Source organism: Danio aesculapii, chromosome 15, assembly GCF_903798145.1.
Source record: "Danio aesculapii chromosome 15, fDanAes4.1, whole genome shotgun sequence".
In the NCBI taxonomy this organism is placed as follows: domain Eukaryota; kingdom Metazoa; phylum Chordata; class Actinopteri; order Cypriniformes; family Danionidae; genus Danio; species Danio aesculapii.
In genome coordinates this window covers 27040330-27060462 of record NC_079449.1, presented here as the reverse complement: position 1 = coordinate 27060462, position 20133 = coordinate 27040330, and the positions used below count along the sequence as shown (strand labels likewise).

The 20133-nt window shown below is 37.1% G+C and overlaps 2 protein-coding genes across 5 annotated transcripts in view; both read right to left on the bottom strand.

Moving 5' to 3' along the window:
- Positions 1-509: 509 nt before the first annotated feature.
- Positions 510-11342, bottom strand: LOC130242139 (sortilin-related receptor-like). The gene is made up of 5 exons (XM_056474160.1): positions 11312-11342; positions 10011-10117; positions 4742-4940; positions 4429-4641; positions 510-2423 (listed from the first exon to the last, which is right to left on the bottom strand). The coding sequence occupies exons 1-5, from the start codon at positions 11340-11342 to the stop codon at positions 2356-2358; spliced, it is 618 nt and encodes a 205-aa protein (XP_056330135.1). The 3' UTR covers positions 510-2355.
- Positions 11343-14500: 3158 nt separating this feature from the next.
- The window catches only part of sorl1 (sortilin-related receptor, L(DLR class) A repeats containing), a 142393-nt gene continuing 136760 nt past the window's right edge, over positions 14501-20133 (bottom strand). For all 4 annotated transcript variants that reach the window (XM_056474295.1, XM_056474297.1, XM_056474296.1 and 1 more), the window contains exons 45-48: positions 19837-19943; positions 18836-19034; positions 18523-18735; positions 14501-16421 (exon numbers count right to left, since the gene is read on the bottom strand). In XM_056474295.1, the coding sequence (XP_056330270.1) occupies positions 16354-16421; positions 18523-18735; positions 18836-19034; positions 19837-19943 (587 nt within the window). In that variant the 3' untranslated portion in view covers positions 14501-16353. The remainder of the gene's footprint in view (positions 16422-18522; positions 18736-18835; positions 19035-19836; positions 19944-20133) is intronic.

The window sequence follows — 20133 nt, the reverse complement described above, 5'->3', positions numbered from 1 at the left end:
AGCACAAATTAACTTAAGGCCCTAAAGTCAGAATTAACAAAAGGCCTAATGTTACTTACATTTGTGCTGTTTTGCCATCAAAAATGATCCAAACAAATCTGAAGGAAAAAGCTGCTCGTGTAGACCTGACTTCGTTCATTTTTGATCGAATTATACAAGTCGACAATTCAATGATTCATTCACAATGACGGCCATTTGATTCATTTCTAAAAGAATCGGACATGTTGTGAACCCCTCATTGATACAAGGACTTGCCGCCACGTGCTGGCTGCTGTCATTTTTCATTAATTCATACAATGAACACATTTGATTATTCAGTATCTGTGCTCTGTATCCTTTATTAAATTATACTGTTAAATATTAAGAATATAAAAAAAAAAAATCTAATTTTTTATTACACAAAAAGCCTATCATGTTTATAATGCATTGGCACTGTGGTCAAAGTCACTTTGCTAAAAGATATTTAAAAAAGTAGAATTATACAAATATACAAAGCAAGAAGAGTCAGATTCACCAGTTTTCCACATTTATTTCAGCATAAGTGGTTCATAAAACATCTCAGACTGTACCACTTAAAATATTCTGATCTTTAAAACCCTCAGTAGGCAGGCAAGATCAAAAATTTCAACATGGCGGTGTCCAAAGTCACTGCTACGCCAAAACTTTTACATCTTAATGACCAAAAAACAAATGGGTTTCAAATTGGGCATGACAAATATTGCCACAAATGGTTGCGAGTAAAGAACACAAACAAGACAAAATAAAGAAACGGTGGCTCAGGATTCACACAAGTGCTGAACTGGAACTTTTAAAACATTATACAGTGGTAATTTCACAATATGTCAATACATTTCCTATCACACTACTCCTGTCTTTTTACAGTCTTTTTACACCTTTCAGTTTTCTGTGAGCGTGTGCATGTGTGATCACATTGACATACTGCTACATACTTTACTCAGCGTGTTTATAATAAGGCAATGTGGTACCGAAAGAAACGGTTTCACTAAAACGTTTTGGTTAATGCCAATTAACAATAGGATAATAATAATAATAATGACCATAAGCATTTGAATGTAAACTGGCCATAAACCTCATTTAAAATCCTTGAAAAAATAGGGGGTGGATTATAAGCATTTTTCTGGACATCTTAATACAAGAAAACAAGAAAAAAATACATTCATAAACAAATCTTTTCAGTAACACCCGCGATCCAGTTAAAATGAAACATGAATTTAACATATGTACCTCTTCACAACGTTCGGGAAAGCAAAATGTCTGCTCAACCCTCTGTTTTTCTTAAGCTTGGCACAAGAGACAAGGATGAAGCTTCTGCACAGGCTTCGCAGAGAGACTGTCAAGCACAACAGTCTACGAGTTCAACACACTGCGCTGCCTGTGGCAGTGTGACTGATATCGCTGGTACATCGACATTAACCCAGTTCCCTGAGAACACTAAAGGACTAAAACCATGGCAGCACACAGGATATGCAAGATTTTTCTCTGCTAGATAAAATGCGTAAGATAAAGGAAAAAAAACAAGCAGACGGTGAACATTAGACGTTTTTTTTGTGGACCGAGCATGTGGACAACAATCAAATAACTGTTACTTTCTTATTGTTGGTCATTGTTTTCCAAAAACAGCTGATAAAGCAACTAAAATAGATCATGATTTTCATGTTTTCAATTCAACCTATTGCTGAGCGTGGAAATTATCAAACGGATACAAAGTGTAAACAAGGTACCATAGACAAATGCAGGCCTACTGACATAAAGTGACACAAATCGAGCCTCTGCGAACAAAAATCTGATCCTGTGCAATTTACTGTCAACAGCCTATGTACCGCCTTCCCTTTTCGTCAGCATTCATTGGTCCGTTTTTTCATCTGTACACATGTGAGGTTAGCTTTTTCGTTTTTTTACTCTTCTTTTGTGTGTGTTTTTGCACTGATGTACCCATATCTAGGTGCTTGTTTTGGCTTTAAGCAAATGTAATGCTCGTGTGAGAGTTTGTTGTACAATAAGGGTCTTTTTTCCCTATTGGGTCGGTGTGTATGCTGATCAGCTGACCAACTCCTTCACAGTTTGCTTCAGTTAATGCCTACAATGTCCAATACCCACATATATTATATATAAAAAATAAGTTATTGCGCATCCGAAAAAAGTGCATCTTATATTCAAAAATATCTCTTTCGCTCCATGCTTTCTTGTCTTCCTGTGGGTCCGGAAACCCAAATCCAGCGTTTTTTAAGTGACAGGGGTCATGAGTTGCTTGAAGGTGTGCCGGATGAGCACGTTAGAAAATTTGATAAGGTTGTGTAGTGAAAGTGAAGGAGGAGAAGAGAAAGGTTTGTCCAACTACGCAATGACCATCGGGACGTCATCTGAAAAACCACTGATCATAGGAGCGTCTTCATCGTCATCACCTTCAGAAGAGAAGGAACAAAGATAAACATTAGCAGCTGCTTTTCATGGCGAGGAAAACTCTGTATTTAAAGTAAGCTAAAGCTAAATAGAATTCAACTTAAAGGGCACCTATGATAAAAATCAACTTTAGTAAACTGTTTGGACAGATCTGTGTGTAGGTATAGTGTGTCCACTGTCATATTGGAGTAACATGTATACACAAACTGGGATTAAAGAATCGGTTCCAACAATCTGTGATTTTTATATTCAGTTTAAAACGTTCTTAAAACAGAGCATAAAGACAGTAAAATCACTATGTAATTCTTAACCAATATAATCACCACTGCCGCATGGTGTCAGTAAACGCTAATATGTGTGTGTGTACTGCAAACGGCATTTGTGTGCAACTCATGGTTTCAGAAAGGCTTGACTAAACTCCACAAATACAAAAAATAAACTTACTAGGTATTTTTGACTAATGAGCTGCATTTCAGCTTTATCTGTGTTTGTCTCTATCACTGACTGCTGTTTATCTGACCTAACGCAGGAAAAGCAGACACTCACGTGGGAACAGTGGGCGGGGAGAAGCAGCTCATTTGCATTTAAAGCCACAGGCTACAAAAACAGCTACAGTATACTCAGACATTAAAATGGGCAGATTCTGGAGGCTATAATAAATAATCAGATGAGTATTTTGAGTTGAAACTTTAGAGACACATTCTGGACACACCAAATGCTTATCTTACATCTTGTTAAGGGATAAAAGAGGTGCCGATCTGAACTATGCTGAATTGAAATGAAGTACACTCAGCTTAACTGGATTTAAGTGACAGAACCAAACTGAATTTAGGTGCAGAAAAAGAGGAAGTAAACTAAATGGAAAGGTATTAAATATAAGTTAAAATAACTAAAGTAACAAACATACGAAATAAACTAAAAAAACAACTGAGCTCAACAACTGTAAACTGAACTAAAAACAAGTGTTAATAACTGATATACACTGAAAGGAAATTAACTAAAATTAAGCACACTTAACTGATGTCAACTGAGCAAAAACAAATTATAACTGAATGAAATAAAATGGGGGCGACACGGTGGCTCAGTGGTTAGCACTGTCGCCTCACAGCAAGAAGGTTGCTGATTCAAATCCAGGCTGGGCCAGTTGGCATTTCTGTGTGGAGTTTTCATATTCTCCCCATGTTGGAGCAAGTTTCCTTCGGGTGCTCCGGTTTCCCCCACAGTCCAAAGACATAACTGAATAAGCTAAATTGGTCGTAGTGTATGTGCGTGTATGAGTGTGTATGGGTGTTTCCCAGTACTGGATTATAGTTGGAAGGGCATCCGCTGTGTAAAACATATGCTGGATAAGTTGGTGATTCATTCTGCTGTGGCAACCCCTGATGAATAAAGGGACTAAGCCGAAGAAAAATAAATGAATGAATGAAGTCAAATGAGCTAAGACGAATTGAATTGAACTTCGAGGAAGGAAACTAAACTGAACTAAACATGAAGTTAAGCAGTCACCTGAGATAAAGACAAGTGACATTAACTAAAATGAAGTGAACTCTGCAAAACTGAAGTGAGCTAAAATAAAGTAAATTCAACTGAGCTAAACAAAAAATGAACTGATAAAAACAGAAGTGAACTGAGCTAAAATAAACTCAATTCTGCTGAGCTACACTCAGCTAAACTAAAATCAGAATTGTTCTAAAGACAAGTGAATATCACTAAAATATAACTGAGCAGAAGTGAAATGAACTGAACAAAAAGATAAGTGATCAAAATAAGCAAACAGAACACAAGTGAGCTGAATTCACATCAGCTGAACTGAACTGAGCTAAACAAGTGAACTGAAAAACAATGTAGTGACAAAGTCAACTAAGCTGAACTGAATTTAAATACAGTGAACTAGATCAAACTGAAGTGAACTTAACTGAATTACATTGTACTCAAGTGAAGTAAACTAACTTCTCAATGAACTGTACTGCCTAGGAAGCAAAATACTGTATTGACTTGCTCAATTACCCAGCTCATCTCCTGAGGAGAAAATAGCAGAGCCCAGACGAGAGTTGTAGTGGCTGTTAGCGAAGGCGGTGAAGCTGTGCTGTAGGCGACGGTGTCTGAGGTAAAGCACCACCAGGCCTCCACACACACCCACTAACAGCAGGAACAACACCGGCACCACAATAGCTGCCATGTCCTCCGATTTACCCGACTGAGATGCTGCATCATTCGGCCCTGAAAGATGAAAAAAAAAGAGCATCAGGATCAACGTCAAGCTTCAAAAACGCCCACAGAGATAAAGAGATTAAACTGTTCAGTCTGTAAAAGCTCATGCCTGCTGCTTTGCCCAGTTCATCATATAACAGCACTGCTGACTCTCCACAAAGCTGGTTGCTGAGTAGACATCGCGCCCGCACCGAGAACGTGTAGTTATGACCCGCCAACAGGCTGTTGATTCTGAAGAACGTCTCTGTTGTGTTGCCTAAACACTTGGTAGAGTTGGTGACACTGTCATGCACATATACCTCATAGCCCTGAGGAGACAAATAAAAGGGAAGTCATTTTGGAAGTAGAAGTAAATTATTGTAATTGCTAAATGCTAATTAATCGAGTTAATAGGGGTTAATATAGGGATTCATGTAACATATGAGCAATTCCAGCATTATCAATGTGACATTTGCAGTAAAAACCCAAAACATCAATTCACAGAGAAAGTATATATTAACGTTATATTGAAATATTTTTTTGTTATATTTTATTCATATATATTGAATATAATATATATATATATTCAATATATTCAATATATTTAAACATTTTTTATATATTTTTTCAAAACTATTCCCACAGAGTTATGGGATCAGAAAAATATCAATCTGTAAACATTATTTAGATTTTAAATGAGGAAAATAAACATGCGTTATGGATGTGACCAAAAAAGTCAGCCAGCTTTCAGTATACCACATACTTGTAGAAATTCTGTGAATTAAACTGCACTACCCAAAAGAAATGATGCTAATCGAAAGGATAAGAGTTGGCGCACTATAGAACAAACATGATTAGTTTTATTTTTATATTTTTGCATTAATGAGGCTTTCTTATGGATGTGGCATCTCTCTGTTATGAATGTGACAGATGTGAAATTGCCAGATGTGTGATTTTGATAAATCAAATATAATAGTTTAAAAACATCGACAGAGACATTTTAGAGTATTTAGTACTGTAAAATACTTGCTTACACAAAAAAACTACATTTCTGAAAATTAAATTTTTTTTCATGACAATTCAATTCACCTTTATTTGTGTAGCGCTTATACAATGTAGATTGTGTCAAAGCAGCTTCACATAAAAGGTCACAGTAAATAGGAACAGTGTAGTTCAGTTTGTAGTGTTTAAGTTCAGTTCAGTTGAGCTCAGTTCAGTGTGGTTTAATAATCACTACTGAGAGTCCAAACACTGAAGAGCAAATCCAACGATGCGCAGCTCTACAGATCCCGAACCATGCAAGCCAGTGGCGACAGCGGAGAGGGAAAAAAAACTTCACTAAAGGCGGAAGTGAAGAAAAAAAACCTTGAGAGAAACCAGGCTCAGTTGGGCACGATCATTTTAATTTATCCGCTGGCCAAACGTCTTGTGCAGAGCTGCAGTCTCAGTGGCGGAGGCTGGAAGCTGGCCTCAGCGAAGACTCGTCTGTCTCTGGAGCGTCACAGGAATCAGTCTCATGTTCTCCACTCTTCCATGACCATCGCAGTAGCTGCTCAGGATTCGGCCAGGTCCAGGATATGGAAACCTTGGGATCATCTCGTCGTTGGTCTTGGATCGAATCAGTGACTCTGCATAGTCTGAGGGCCTCGGGAAGAGTATCCCCAGGTGGAAATGGAGAATAAAGAAAATAATTAGCGTAGCTGATGTTCACAGTGTATATCAGCAAGATGCAGAACCTGTGTGGAAGCCCCCTAAGTGGTGCACTAAGTGTATGCTTTACTGAACAGATAGGTCTTTAATCTAGTTTTGAATTGGGAGAGTGTGTCTGAGCCTCGGACGTTATCAGGAAGGCTATTCCAGAGTTTAGGAGCTATAAATGAGAAGGCTCGACCTCCTTTACTCGACTTTGCTATTCTAGGTACTACCAGAAGCCCTGAGTTTTGAGACCTTAAAGAGCGAGTTGGATTGTAGCGAGACAGAAGATTGGTTAGATAAACAGGAGCTAGATTATTTAAAGCTTTATATGTAAGAAGCAATATTTTAAATTCAATACGAAACTTAACAGGCAGCCAGTGTAAGGAGGATAAAATTGGGGTGATGTGATCAAATTTTCTAGACCTGGTAAGAACTCTGGCAGCTGCATTTTGTACTAATTGAAGTTTGTTAATAGAGGATGCTGGGCAGCCAGCAAACAGAGCATTACAGTAGTCCAGCCTAGAAGTCATAAAAGCATGGACTAGCTTTTCTGCATCTGAGATGGATAGCATACTTCGTAACTTAGCGATATTTCTCAGATGAAAGAAAGCAGTTTTTGTGACATGGGATATATGATTTTTAAAAGTTAAATTGCTGTCTAATATGACACCCAGATCTTTTATAGTAGAGCTAACGCTAACTTTGTATCCCTCTAATTGTAGGTCGAGTTGTGAGATCTGCTGTGTACAGGATTTTGGCCCAATAAGTAATAATTCTGTTTTGTCTGAGTTTAAGAGAAGATAATTGTTGGTCATCCAGTCTTTAACATCTTTAATACACTCAGTTAGCTTGGACAGATTAGACGTCTCGTCAGGTTTAGTTGAAATATATAATTGAGTATCATCTGCATAGCAGTGAAAGCTGATCCCATGTCTTCTAATAATGTCTCCCAGGGGTAGCATGTATATTGTAAACAGTAAAGGGCCTAAAACTGATCCTTGAGGCACCCCGTATTTTACTGGGCTGATTTGTGAAGGCTGTCCATTATTATTCACAAACTGGTAACGGTCAGATAAGTATGACTTAAACCATTGTAGGGCCTGTCCCTGGACACCTGTAGACTTTAAGCGATTAATAAGGATACCATGGTCAATGGTGTCAAATGCCGCACTAAGATCGAGTAGAACTAATAGCGAGATGCACCCTTGGTCAGCAGCTAAGAGTAAATCGTTGGTTATTTTCACTAATGCAGTTTCTGTACTGTGATGAGCTCTGAAACCTGACTGAAACACTTCAAAAACATTGTTGGTCTGCAGAAAGGAGCAGAATTGAGCAGAAACAACTTTTTCTAGTATTTTAGATATAAATGGAAGGTTTGAACTAGGCCTATAATTAGCTAAGTTGCTGGGTTCCAGTTGTGGTTTCTTAATAATAGGTTTAATAACAGCTAACTTGTAAGGATTTGGAACATGGCCTAAAGATAAAGAAGAGTTGATAATGTTAAGAAGAGGTTCTCCTATAACAGGTAGCAATTCTTTCAGTAACTTTGTTGGAATTGGGTCCAATATACACGTAGCTGGTTTAGAGCTATTTATAATTTTGTCTAGCTCTTCCTGTTCTATGATTTTAAAGCACTGTAGGTTATTTAGATTCAGAGGTGTGTTTACTGGATCTGAAGTATAAGGCGGTGCAGAAAGTTTAATATCTCCTATTTTCTGTCTAAAGCCTTCTATTTTATCACTGAAAAAATTCATGAAGTCATCACTACTAATTTGCGGTGGAACGTTTTGTTCCATAGATGACCGATTATTTGTTAATTTAGCAATGGTGTTAAATAAGAATCTAGGATTGTTATGATTATTTTCTATCAGTTTGCGAAGGTGCTCAGCCCTGGCAGATTTTAAAGCCCTCCTATAGCTGGACATACTGTCTTTGTATGCAATTCTAAAGACTTCTAAATTAGTTTTTTTCCATTTACGTTCCAGGGCACGGGTTGCTGTTTTGAGAGCGCGGGTATGACTATTATACCACGGTGTAGTTTTATTCTCTCTAGCCTTTTTTAGTTGGATGGGTGCCACAGTATTTAAAGTGCTAGTAAAGATGGCATCCATACTGCTGGTTACTACATCAAGGTCATTTGCGTTTGCGGGTGCATTTCGAAGTAGAGAAAGATCAGGTAAGTTATTTATAAATTCATCTTTAGTGGATGGAACAATAGTTCTACTAGGGCAATATATCGGAGCGGATCTGCTAATTTCAGGTAAACACAGCTTATATAGTAAGAGGTAGTGATCTGTAATATCATCACTTTGTGGTATAATGTCTACATCAATGACCTCAATTCCATTAGACAGAATTAGATCTAGTGTATGCTTTAGGCCAGTGGTTCCCAAACTGGGGGTCGCGACCCCTGCGGGGGTCGCAGAATAATTTCAAGGGGTCGCGAGAGTTATTTAAAAATTGTGTAATTTTCAGTGATTATAATAAATATTTTTCAGTATTAAAAATGAAAGCTAATATTTTCAGATTTTTAAAAAGATATCACTGATAAATTCATAAAGTATTTAGGACACATTCGGGCAGAATGCATCTTTGTACTTGGAACGCAGCGCTCAGGAACAGTTTAAAACTGTTGTCATGTTAACTTGCCGCAGTAAACAAAGCCTTCAACGCTTGCCCCGCCTTCGCGCTCTTCTTATTGGCCCACTGCTCTAAGAACTGAACACGAATGATTGGTTAAAATCAGCTGTCAATCACTCAGTCAACGCCTCCTGTCTTCAGATGACAGGAGCTACAACCGCGAAAATGTAAAGCGCTGAAGACGAGAGAATGAAAACAACACTGACAGATTTAGTTTTAGAAACACCTAAAGCTACAAATATTGGCACATCTGATTACTGATCATGTGCTGAATGTTAATCCACCAGCTATACTTATTGAAGAGTGGATAAAAGACCTCCATTGGCTTCAAGTCTGCTATGAAAATAACTAGCATTCACTGTAAAGTCTGTGGGATATCTTTTGGGATATCCGTCCGTGTATCTTTTGGTCACTCAATAATGTTATAAAAATGTCTTTTCTTGTGATAACGGGATTTCATTGAGACATATTTTCCTCACGCATGCATATTTATTTTTTTGCTTGTTAGTTTTGATTAGTGTTGATTTTCAAATGCAATAAATCTGTTTATAAAACTTGTAGTAACAGTGCGATAATTGGTGGGAGCCACTACATTTTGGCTGGTGCGCCTACATTTTTAAAGTTAGAAGCACCAGTGTTACCAAGCAAAAATGTTAATTTCGAGCCCTGTAATCTATAGTAAATATAGTTAAAATATTGTGAACAGCTTAAAAAAAGCTATTTTTATTGTTTGTATATGCTTTGGTAGTGGGGGGTCGCGAGTTCTTGACGATCTTACAATGGGGGTCGCGGGTTAAAAAGTTTGAGAACCACTGCTTTAGGCGATGGGTTGGACCAATAACATTTTGCTTTATTCCTAGTGAGACCAGCAAGTCCATAAACGCGAGCCCTAATGTGTCGTTAGCGTCATCTATGTGGATGTTAAAGTCTCCTACAATTAGTATTTTATCAGTTTTAACTAGTAAGTCAGAGATAAAAGTAAGTCAGAGATAAAAGTAAGTCAGAGATAAACAAGCTTGACATTTGCTTGCAATTGCTCATATGCTGAAGATCTGGTTTCTAACCCTGCTCTCATTGAAGGTGCGATCTTTCACAGCCAGACTCTTCCAGAAGAGAAACACGTGATCCTCTTCTTCTAAGATCTTGAGGGCCTCAGGTGCAGGCAGAGGAACTGTGTGGATAAATATAGGTTTAGAGCAAAGATACATGTACTACAGTTTAAAAATAAACACACGTTTTACTTATGGAGGAAATACATTATCATTTATTATAATTTTGACTTTCATTTGGCAAAGATGTATTCATTTGATCAAAATAAATGTGACAGAAATGCTCTTAGATGTTACAAAACCTTTTTGGCTTGCCACAAAAAAAAATCTAATTTAATTATTTCTTAGCGACATACATTAATGTGTCAAAACAAGAAAACTCTAGTTGTATACACTTTTTTCAAAATAATATTTATTTTTTTAAATGAAAAGTTTAAAATTTGTAAAAGTTTACAATAAGTATTTATTGTGGAGACAGTTACATAAATAATCAAATATATATATATATTTATTGGCTTTTGGAGTATAACTTCTACTTAACCTAATGCATTTCTGTAATAAATCCTTACGTATCATGCCTATTACTAAATATTATGTCTCTTCCCCCATACTTCTGTAAAGAGTTTTTTGTATGAATGGAAGATAATGTAAAGGGGGTATATTGCTGGGTTATTATCATGAGGAACTGTGTAATTGTTTTTAGTTTTCTTTCTCTGGGAATTAGGGAATTTAATTTGAAGAAATTGCTGTAAAATATTTCTCACAGTTATTGTAAATCGTATCTCTTTGCAATAAAAAAAACTTAAATATAAACTTAAATCACAAACAAATTACTTAAATATAAACAAATTACATTAAAACAACTCTCTTCCACCAATCTTTAGGGCTATCTTTGTGTTTGTGGCGGGGTTATGCATGATGTTGCTGATTGAAAGAACAGGAGGCCTAATTGCTGGAAACTTTATATCCGCCGTCGTATGCTTGATCAATTATCTGCAGTTGAAGTTTATTGAAAATTAAACGCCTGAAATTGCATAATGCTAGCATTACCATACATAATATTATTTAACTTAACTACAATTATACTACATGCAGCACAGGTCAAGTTTATTTGCAAATAATAACAGGCATCTGAACACATTTAAAAAGGTTAAAAACACATCTGTTTTATTACTGTTTAGTTCTCAATACAGTCATAAAAAAGTTTAAGTTTGTTCAGCTCAGAAGAGGACATGAAGAAAAGAAACAGTCAACACATCAGCTTTTAGAAATCGCTTTATTTCACTTTCACAGTGAAATGCATCACAGCTTCTCACAAATGTACATTGCTGAGTCACTGTCCCTCATCATGCTCAGTCTCTGCCGGTGACCCTCACCATGCCACTGACTGCAGGTGACCCTCACCGTGCCCAATGACCGCAGGTGACCCTCACCGTGCCCAATGACCGCAGGTGACCCTCACCCTGCTCAATGACCGCAGGTGACCCTCACCATGCTCAATGAGTTGACCCACACCATTTCCAATGACTGCAGGTGACCCTCACCAAGCCCAGTGTTTTCTAGTTCTCACTCATTTTCCAACATCTGGGCCTCCATTCCTGCAGTGGTCTCTTCAGTCAGTGTCACTGCTATGTGGCATGAAAAATTAAATGAATGAACCACCGCGCCTGTTCTTTATTATATTAAATCATCCTTATATTCTCACTTTTCACCAACAGACATAAGTGTTTTATATATGAATGTTTAATAAATGTGTTTTGCTTGTACATTGTACCTGTTTGTGCAGGAGCAAATCTTTCTCCAAAAGCCTCTCAATCTTTTCTTTATTTGAGCAAGTCGTCCAGTAATTGGCGACTTTGATCTGAAAAATACATACACAAAAAACAAGCAAATGACTAATAAATAAAACAAAAATGCTATTAATGCATGTAGATGTGTGTGTTTAGCGTGTGTACTTCAGTTCTGTGAGTGGCAGATGTTGGACACACTCTTCATTTGTCAAGACTTCCTCCTATAATACACAAACATTTATTGTAATACTTTCAATCTCTCATTCATACACAAACGTAAATAAATATATTCTTATAAGAGTGTAAACTCACTGCTGTGTTGCTGCTGGATGCCTGAGGGTACATGTTGGGCAGCAGATATGTTATATTGTCCAGCAGGTGCAGAGTCAAAGTGTTATAGTGCTCCTGTTCTTCAAGCATCGTAGGGCTGAGAGGAACACTGTACATAGGGATAAAACACAACATTTAACTAACTACACCAGTGATTTTATAACTTTATAGCTCCATTTCCATTAGTCTTTCAAAAAACAAATTGTGAATTTAATTCTAGACACCTCATGTTATGTCTATAACTGTATCTATCAGCTGAATGCAGAAATACAAACACTTACTGAAAGATGGTGGGTCCAAAAACTATTGATAAATTCTCTGGTGTCATTAGGTTTTGGTGACTCTCGGCGGCCACACGGGAGAGAAAGAACAACAGGTAAGAGAGGACGTTAAGATGTTCCTCTGGAAGTGTGTTTAGGATCATCCTCATTGACTGATTGCGTTCTTCCTCTTTTGAATCTGCATGATAAAAAGATTTCAAGACGACTGATGCGTCAGTTTTGTTTTGTGACGAGCACTGCTCATCACTTACCCCTGAACACATTCAAGAGCTGCTTCCCGTGTGACTCTGGAATGAGACCACCAGGCAGTTCCCTCAGGAAAAGTTTCAACAAGGAGGCTAAAGGATGAATATCCTCCATGTCAAACTCAGGGAAGGCTCCATTGTTGAAACTTTTCTTCAGTTCCTGGTACTGTTTCACCTTCCCGCTGACTCTGAAGAGGCCACTGATGCTGAGGCCTAAACAAATACACATTTTACAAACACAACCTCTCAGCATATAAGAGATAAAGTGAAGCGATGTGAATAACACACACCATGCTGGTCCAGGAACTGCACCATGTGTGTCAGTGCTAAAGGAAGGCCTTGTCTCATTTGGCCACTTCGCCTCAGGTGACTCAGAGGCACACCAAATATAGCACTAGGTGTTTCCAACTACACAAAGCAGAAGATAGGGAGAATTGTAAAGTATAGGACACAAGAAAGTGAGTTTGCATCTGTTTCATAAGTGTGAATTCTAACAGCCAGCCAGAAATACCAGATACATATTGTTATCTGTTAATTACAATACCTGTCAATGTACTGTAAACAAGAAATGAGGAATACATTTTAAATTTATATATATATATAACAATAAGCTCTTTATTAACAGTATTTGTAGATTGTGTCGTATACTCACACACACTGACAACACTGTCATGTTTAAGGCGATGATTGGTGGTGAACCAATCAGGGGCAAGTCCAAAGCCGAGGGTCGAAGCAGAAAAGGGTCAAAACCGGGAGATCAAAACCGAGCCAAAATCGCAATCCAAAATCGTTAGTCAAATCCGTAAAAAGGGTCAAAACCGAGAATCCAAAGCCGAAGTAATCAAAATAATCGCAAACCACACAAATCACCGCCAACTACACCAACGCCAGAACACCCAACAGAGAATTCTATAAAGAACGCCTGTATAAATCTGCGCCGATGGCGTCACGCGTTCCATTTATCATTTTAAAAAATGCCGAAGAGCTAAGTTCAGTGTTGAATTGTATGATCATTAAAAACAACATAATGTGTATCAACCAGACTCAAATAAACGCGGTAACTAATATCAGTTAACCTAGGAGTGTTACAGATAAGGCCCACAAAAGCCTCTGATGCTATAATAATGGATGCTGTATTAGATCTGCGGGCATAACACTTGAAAGTGCACACAGTACTCACTGTAGGATGAAGTGCATAATGCCGTTATAATTACCATTTAATCCAAGGCATGGCAATATACGAGTTATTTTATATGTATGCGAACTTTAAGTTACTGTAGCATTACACGAGCAAGAGAACATGTTTCCCATTTAAGCACAAATTAACTTATATTGTGGTTTAATAACAACAAAAGGCCTAATGTTACTTACATTTGTGCTGTTTTGCCATCAAAAATGATCCAAACAAATCCGAAGGAAAAAGCTGCTCGTGTAGACCTGACTTCGTTCATTTTTGATCGAATTATACAAGTCGACAATTCAATGATTCATTCACAATGACGGCCATTTGATTCATTTCTAAAAGAATCGGACATGTTGTGAACCCCTCATTGATACAAGGACTTGCCGCCACGTGCTGGCTGTTGTCATTTTTCATTAATTCATACAATGAACACATTTGATTGATCTGTATCCTTTCTTAAATTATACTGTTAAATATTATATATATAATTATTATAAAATATATTATATTATAAATTAATATATTATAAAAAATATTAGTTATATAAAATCAATTTTTTTATTACACAAAAAGCCTATGATGTTTATAATGCATTGGCACTGTGGTCAAAGTCACTTTGCTGAAAGATATTTTAAAAAGTAGAATTATACAAATATACAAAGCAAGAGGAGTCAGATTCACCAGTTTTCCACATTTATTTCAGCATAAGTGGTTCATAAAACATCTCAGACTGTACCACTTAAAATATTCTGATCTTTAAAACCCTCAGTAGGCAGGCAAGATCAAAAATTTCAACATGGCGGTGTCCAAAGTCACTGCTACGCCAAAACTTTTACATCTTATTGACCAAAAAACAAATGGGTTTCAAATTGGGCATGACAAATATTGCCACAAATGGTTGCGAGTAAAGAACACAAACAAGACAAAATAAAGAAACGGTGGCTCAGGATTCACACAAGTGCTGCACTGGAACTTTTAAAACATTATACAGTGGTAATTTCACAATATGTCAATACATTTCCTATCACACTACTCCTGTCTTTATACAGTCTTTTTACACCTTTCAGTTTTCTGTGAGCGTGTGCATGTGTGATCACATTGACATACTGCTACATACTTTACTCAGCGTGTTTATAATAAGGCAATGTGGTACCGAAAGAAACGGTTTCACTAAAACGTTTTGGTTAATGCCAATTAACAATAGGATAATAATAATAATAATGACCATAAGCATTTGAATGTAAACTGGCCATAAACCTCATTTAAAATCCTTGAAAAAGTAGGGGGTGGATTATAAGTATTTTTCTGGACATCTCAATACAAGAAAACAAGAAAAAAATACATTCATAAACAAATCTTTTCAGTAACACCCGCGATCCAGTTAAAATGAAACATGAATTTAACATATGTACCTCTTCACAACGTTCGGGAAAGCAAGATGTCTGCTCAACCCTCTGTTTTTCTTAAGCTTGGCACAAGAGACAAGGATGAAGCTTCTGCACAGGCTTCGCGGAGAGACTGTCAAGCACAACAGTCTACGAGTTCAACACACTGCGCTGCCTGTGGCAGTGTGACTGATATCGCTGGTACATCGACATTAACCCAGTTCCCTGAGAACACTAAAGGACTAAAACCATGGCACCACACAGGATATGCAAGATTTTTCTCTGCTAGATAAAATGCGTAAGATAAAGGAAAAAAAACAAGCAGACGGTGAACATTAGACGTTTTTTTTGTGGACCGAGCATGTGGACAACAATCAAATAACTGTTACTGTTACTTTCTTAATGTTGGTCATTGTTTTCCAAAAACAGCTGATAAAGCAACTAAAATAGATCATGATTTTCATGTTTTCAATTCAACCTATTGCTGAGCGTGGAAATGATCAAACGGATACAAAGTGTAAACAAGGTACCATAGACAAATGCAGGCCTACTGACATAAAGTGACACAAATCGAGCCTCTGCGAACAAAAATCTGATCCTGTGCAATTTACTGTCAACAGCCTATGTACCGCCTTCCCTTTTCGTCAGCATTCATTGGTCCGTTTTTTCATCTGTACACATGTGAGGTTAGCTTTTTCATTTTTTTACTCTTCTTTTGTGTGTGTTTTTGCACTGATGTACCCATATCTAGGTGCTTGTTTTGGCTTTAAGCAAATGTAATGCTCGTGTGAGAGTTTGTTGTACAATAAGGGTCTTTTTTCCCTATTGGGTCGGTGTGTATGCTGATCAGCTGACCAACTCCTTCACAGTTTGCTTCAGTTAATGCCTACAATGTCCAATACCCACATATATTATATATAAAAAATAAGTTATTGCGCATCCGAAAAAAGTGCATCTTATATTCAAAAATATCTCTTTCGCTCCATGCTTTCTTGTCTTCCTGTGGGTCCGGAAACCCAAATCCAGCGTTTTTTTAAGTGACAGGGGTCATGAGTTGCTTGAAGGTGTGCCGGATGAGCACGTAAGAAAATTTGATAAGGTTGTGTAGTGAAAGTGAAGGAGGAGAAGAGAAAGGTTTGTCCAACTACGCAATGACCATCGGGACGTCATCTGAAAAACCACTGATCATAGGAGCGTCTTCATCATCATCACCTTCAGAAGACAAGGAAAAAAGATAAACATTAGCAGCTGCTTTTCATGGGGAGGAAAACTCTGTATTTAAAGTAAGATAAAGCTAAATAGAATTTAACTTAAAGGGAACCTATGATGAAAATCAACTTTAGTAAACTGTTTGGACAGATCTGTGTGTAGGTATAGTGTGTCCACTGTCATATTGGAGCAATATCATCTAAACAAGCCTCTTTTTTAATATTTCCTGATGTTAAAATAGGACTCAAATCCCAGTGATTTTGAGGCCCACCACAATGTGACATAAGGAGTGCGGTTTTCCCTGCCCACCAAATTGATTAACAGGTGCCATGTTTCTGTAGTAACATGTATACACAAACTGGGATTAAAGAATCAATTTCAACTATCTGTGATTTTTATATTTAGTTTAAAACGTTTGTTCTTTCTAAATACGTGTGTGTACTGCAAACAGCATTTGTGTGCAACTCATCGTTTCAAAAAGGCTTGAATAAACTCCACAAATACAACAAATAAACTTACTTGGTATTTTTGACTAATGAGCTGTATTTCAGCTTTATCTGTGTTTGTCTCTATCACTGACTGCTGTTTATCTGACCTAACGCAGGAAAAGCAGACACTCACGTGGGAACAGTGGGCGGGGAGAAGCAGCTCATTTGCATTTAAAGCCACAGGCTACAAAAACAGCTACAGTATACTCAGACATTAAAATGGGCAGATTCTGGAGGCTATAATAAATAATCAGATGAGTATTTTGAGCTGAAACTTTACAGACACATTCTGGACACACCAAATGCTTATCTTACATCTTGTTAAGGGATAAAAGAGGTGCCGATCTGAACTATGCTGAATTGAAATGAAGTACACTCAGCTTAACTGGATTTAAGTGACAGAACCAAACTGAATTTAGGTGCACAAAAAGAGGAAGTAAACTAAATGGAAATGTATTAAATATAAGTTAAAGTAACTAAAGTAACAAACAAATGAAGTAAACTAAAAGTACTAAAAAGAAGTACAAAAAAAGTACTAAAAAGAACTAAAAGCAAGTGAAGTGTTATTAACTGATCTACACTGAAAGGAAATTAACTATAATTAAGCACACTTAACTGATGTCAACTGAGCAAAAACAAATTATAACTGAATGAAATAAAACGGGGGCGGTACACGGTGGCTCAGTGGTTAGCACTGTCGCCTCACAGCAAGAAGGTTGCTGATTCAAATCCAGGCTGGGCCAGTTAGCATTTCTGTGTGGAGTGTCATGTTCTCCCCATGTTGGAGCAAGTTTCCTGCGGGTGCTTCGGTTTCCCCCACAGTCCAAAGACATAACTGAATAAGCTAAATTGGTCGTAGTGTATGTGTGTGAATGAGTGTGTATGGGTGTTTCCCAGTGCTGGATTGTAGTTGGAAAGGCATCCGCTGTGTAAAACATATGCTGGATAAGTTGGTGATTCATTCTGCTGTGGCGACCTCTGATGAATAAAGGGACTAAGCCGAAGAAAAATAAATGAATGAATGAACTAAAATGAAGTCAAACGAGCTAAGATGAATTGAATTGAACTTCAAGGAAGGAAACTAAACTGAACTAAACATGAAGTTAAACAGTCACCTGAGATAAAGACAAGTGACATTAACTAAAATGAAGTGAACTCTGCAAAACTGAAGTGAGCTAAAATAAAGTAAATTCAACTGAGCAAAACAAAAAATGAACTGATATAAACAGAAGTGAACTGAGCTAAAATAAACTCAATTCAGCTGAGCTACACTTAGCTAAACTAAAATCAGAATTGTTCTAAAGACAAGTGAATATCACTAAAATATAACTGAGCAGAAGTGAAATGAACTGAACAAAAAGATAAGTGATCAAAATAAGCAAACAGAACACAAGTGAGCTGAATTCACATCAGCTCAACTGAACTGAGCAAAACAAGTGAACTGAAAAACAATGTAGTGACAAAGTCAACTAAGCTGAACTGAATTTAAATACAGTGAACTAGATCAAACTGAAGTGAACTTAACTGAATTACATTGTACTCAAGTGAAGTAAACTAACTTCTCAATGAACTGTACTGCCTAGGAAGCAAAATACTGTATTGACTTGCTCAATTACCCAGCTCATCTCCTGAGGAGAAAATAGCAGAGCCCAGACGAGAGTTGTAGTGGCTGTTAGCGAAGGCGGTGAAGCTGTGCTGTAGGCGACGGTGTCTGAGGTAAAGCACCACCAGGCCTCCACACACACCCACTAACAGCAGGAACAACACCGGCACCACAATAGCTGCCATGTCCTCCGATTTACCCGACTGAGATGCTGCATCATTCGGCCCTGAAAGATGAAAAAAAAAGAGCATCAGGATCAACGTCAAGCTTCAAAAACGCCCACAGAGATAAAGAGATTAAACTGTTCAGTCTGTAAAAGCTCATGCCTGCTGCTTTGCCCAGTTCATCATATAACAGCACTGCTGACTCTCCACAAAGCTGGTTGCTGAGTAGACATCGCGCCCGCACCGAGAACGTGTAGTTATGACCCGCCAACAGGCTGTTGATTCTGAAGAACGTCTCTGTTGTGTTGCCTAAACACTTGGTAGAGTTGGTGACACTGTCATGCACATATACCTCATAGCCCTGAGGAGACAAATAGGGTAAAAGGGAAGTCATTTTGGAAGTAGAAGTAAATTATTGTAATTGCTAAATGCTAATTAATCGAGTTAATAGGGGTTAATATAGGGTTTCATGTAATATATGAACAATTCCAGCATTATGGATGTGACATTTGCAGTAAAAACCCAAAACATCAATTCACAGAGAAAGTATATATTAACGTTATATTGAAATATTTTTTTTGTTATATTTTATTCATATATATTGAATATAATATATATATATTCAATATATTCAATATATTTAAACATTTTCTTTGTTATATTTTTTCAAAACTACTTCCCACAGAGTTATGGGATCAGAAAAATATCAATCTGTAAACATTATTTAGATTTTAAATGAGGAAAATAAACTTGCGTTATGGATGTGACCAAAAAAGTCAGCCAGCTTACAGTATACCACATACTTGTAGAAATTCTGTGAATTAAACTGCACTACCCAAAAGAAATGATGCTAATCGAAAGGATAAGAGTTGGCGCACTATAGAACAAACATGATTAGTTTTATTTTATATTTTTGCATCAATGAGACTTTCTTATGGATGTGGCATCTCTCTGTTATGAATGTGACAGATGTGAAATTTTCAGATGTGTGATTTTGATAAATCAAATATAATAGTTTAAAAACATTGACAGAGAGATTTAGAGTATTTAGTACTGTAAAATACTTGCTTACACAAAAAGACTAAATTTTTGAAAACTAAATTTTTTTTCATGACAAGCTTGACATTTGCTTGCAATTATATGCTGAAGATCTGGTTTCTAACCCTGCTCTCGTTGAAGGTGCGATCTTTCACAGCCAGACTCTTCCAGAAGAGAAACACGTGATCCTCTTCTTCTAAGATCTTGAGGGCCTCAGGTGCAGGCAGAGGAACTGTGTGGATAAATATAGGTTTAGAGCAAAGATACATGTACTACAGTTTAAAAATAAACACACGTTTTACTTATGGAGGAAATACATTATCATTTATTATAATTTTGACTTTCATTTGGCAAAGATGTATTCATTTGATCAAAATAAAAGTGACAGAAATGCTCTTAGACGTTACAAAACCTTTTTGGCT

What these genes read in the sequence shown, in the direction of transcription:
- LOC130242139 (XM_056474160.1), bottom strand. Translation starts at nt 11,342, where the DNA reads ATGAGGGACAGTGACTCAGCAATGTACATTT. An exon ending in TGACTCAGCAATGTACATTT is followed by an intron (nt 10,118 to 11,311) that starts GTGAGAAGCTGT and finishes TTATCCACACAG; the next exon opens with TTCCTCTGCCTGCACCTGAG. An exon ending in TGAACTGGGCAAAGCAGCAG is followed by an intron (nt 4,642 to 4,741) that starts GCATGAGCTTTT and finishes TTCATCTTTCAG; the next exon opens with GGCCGAATGATGCAGCATCT.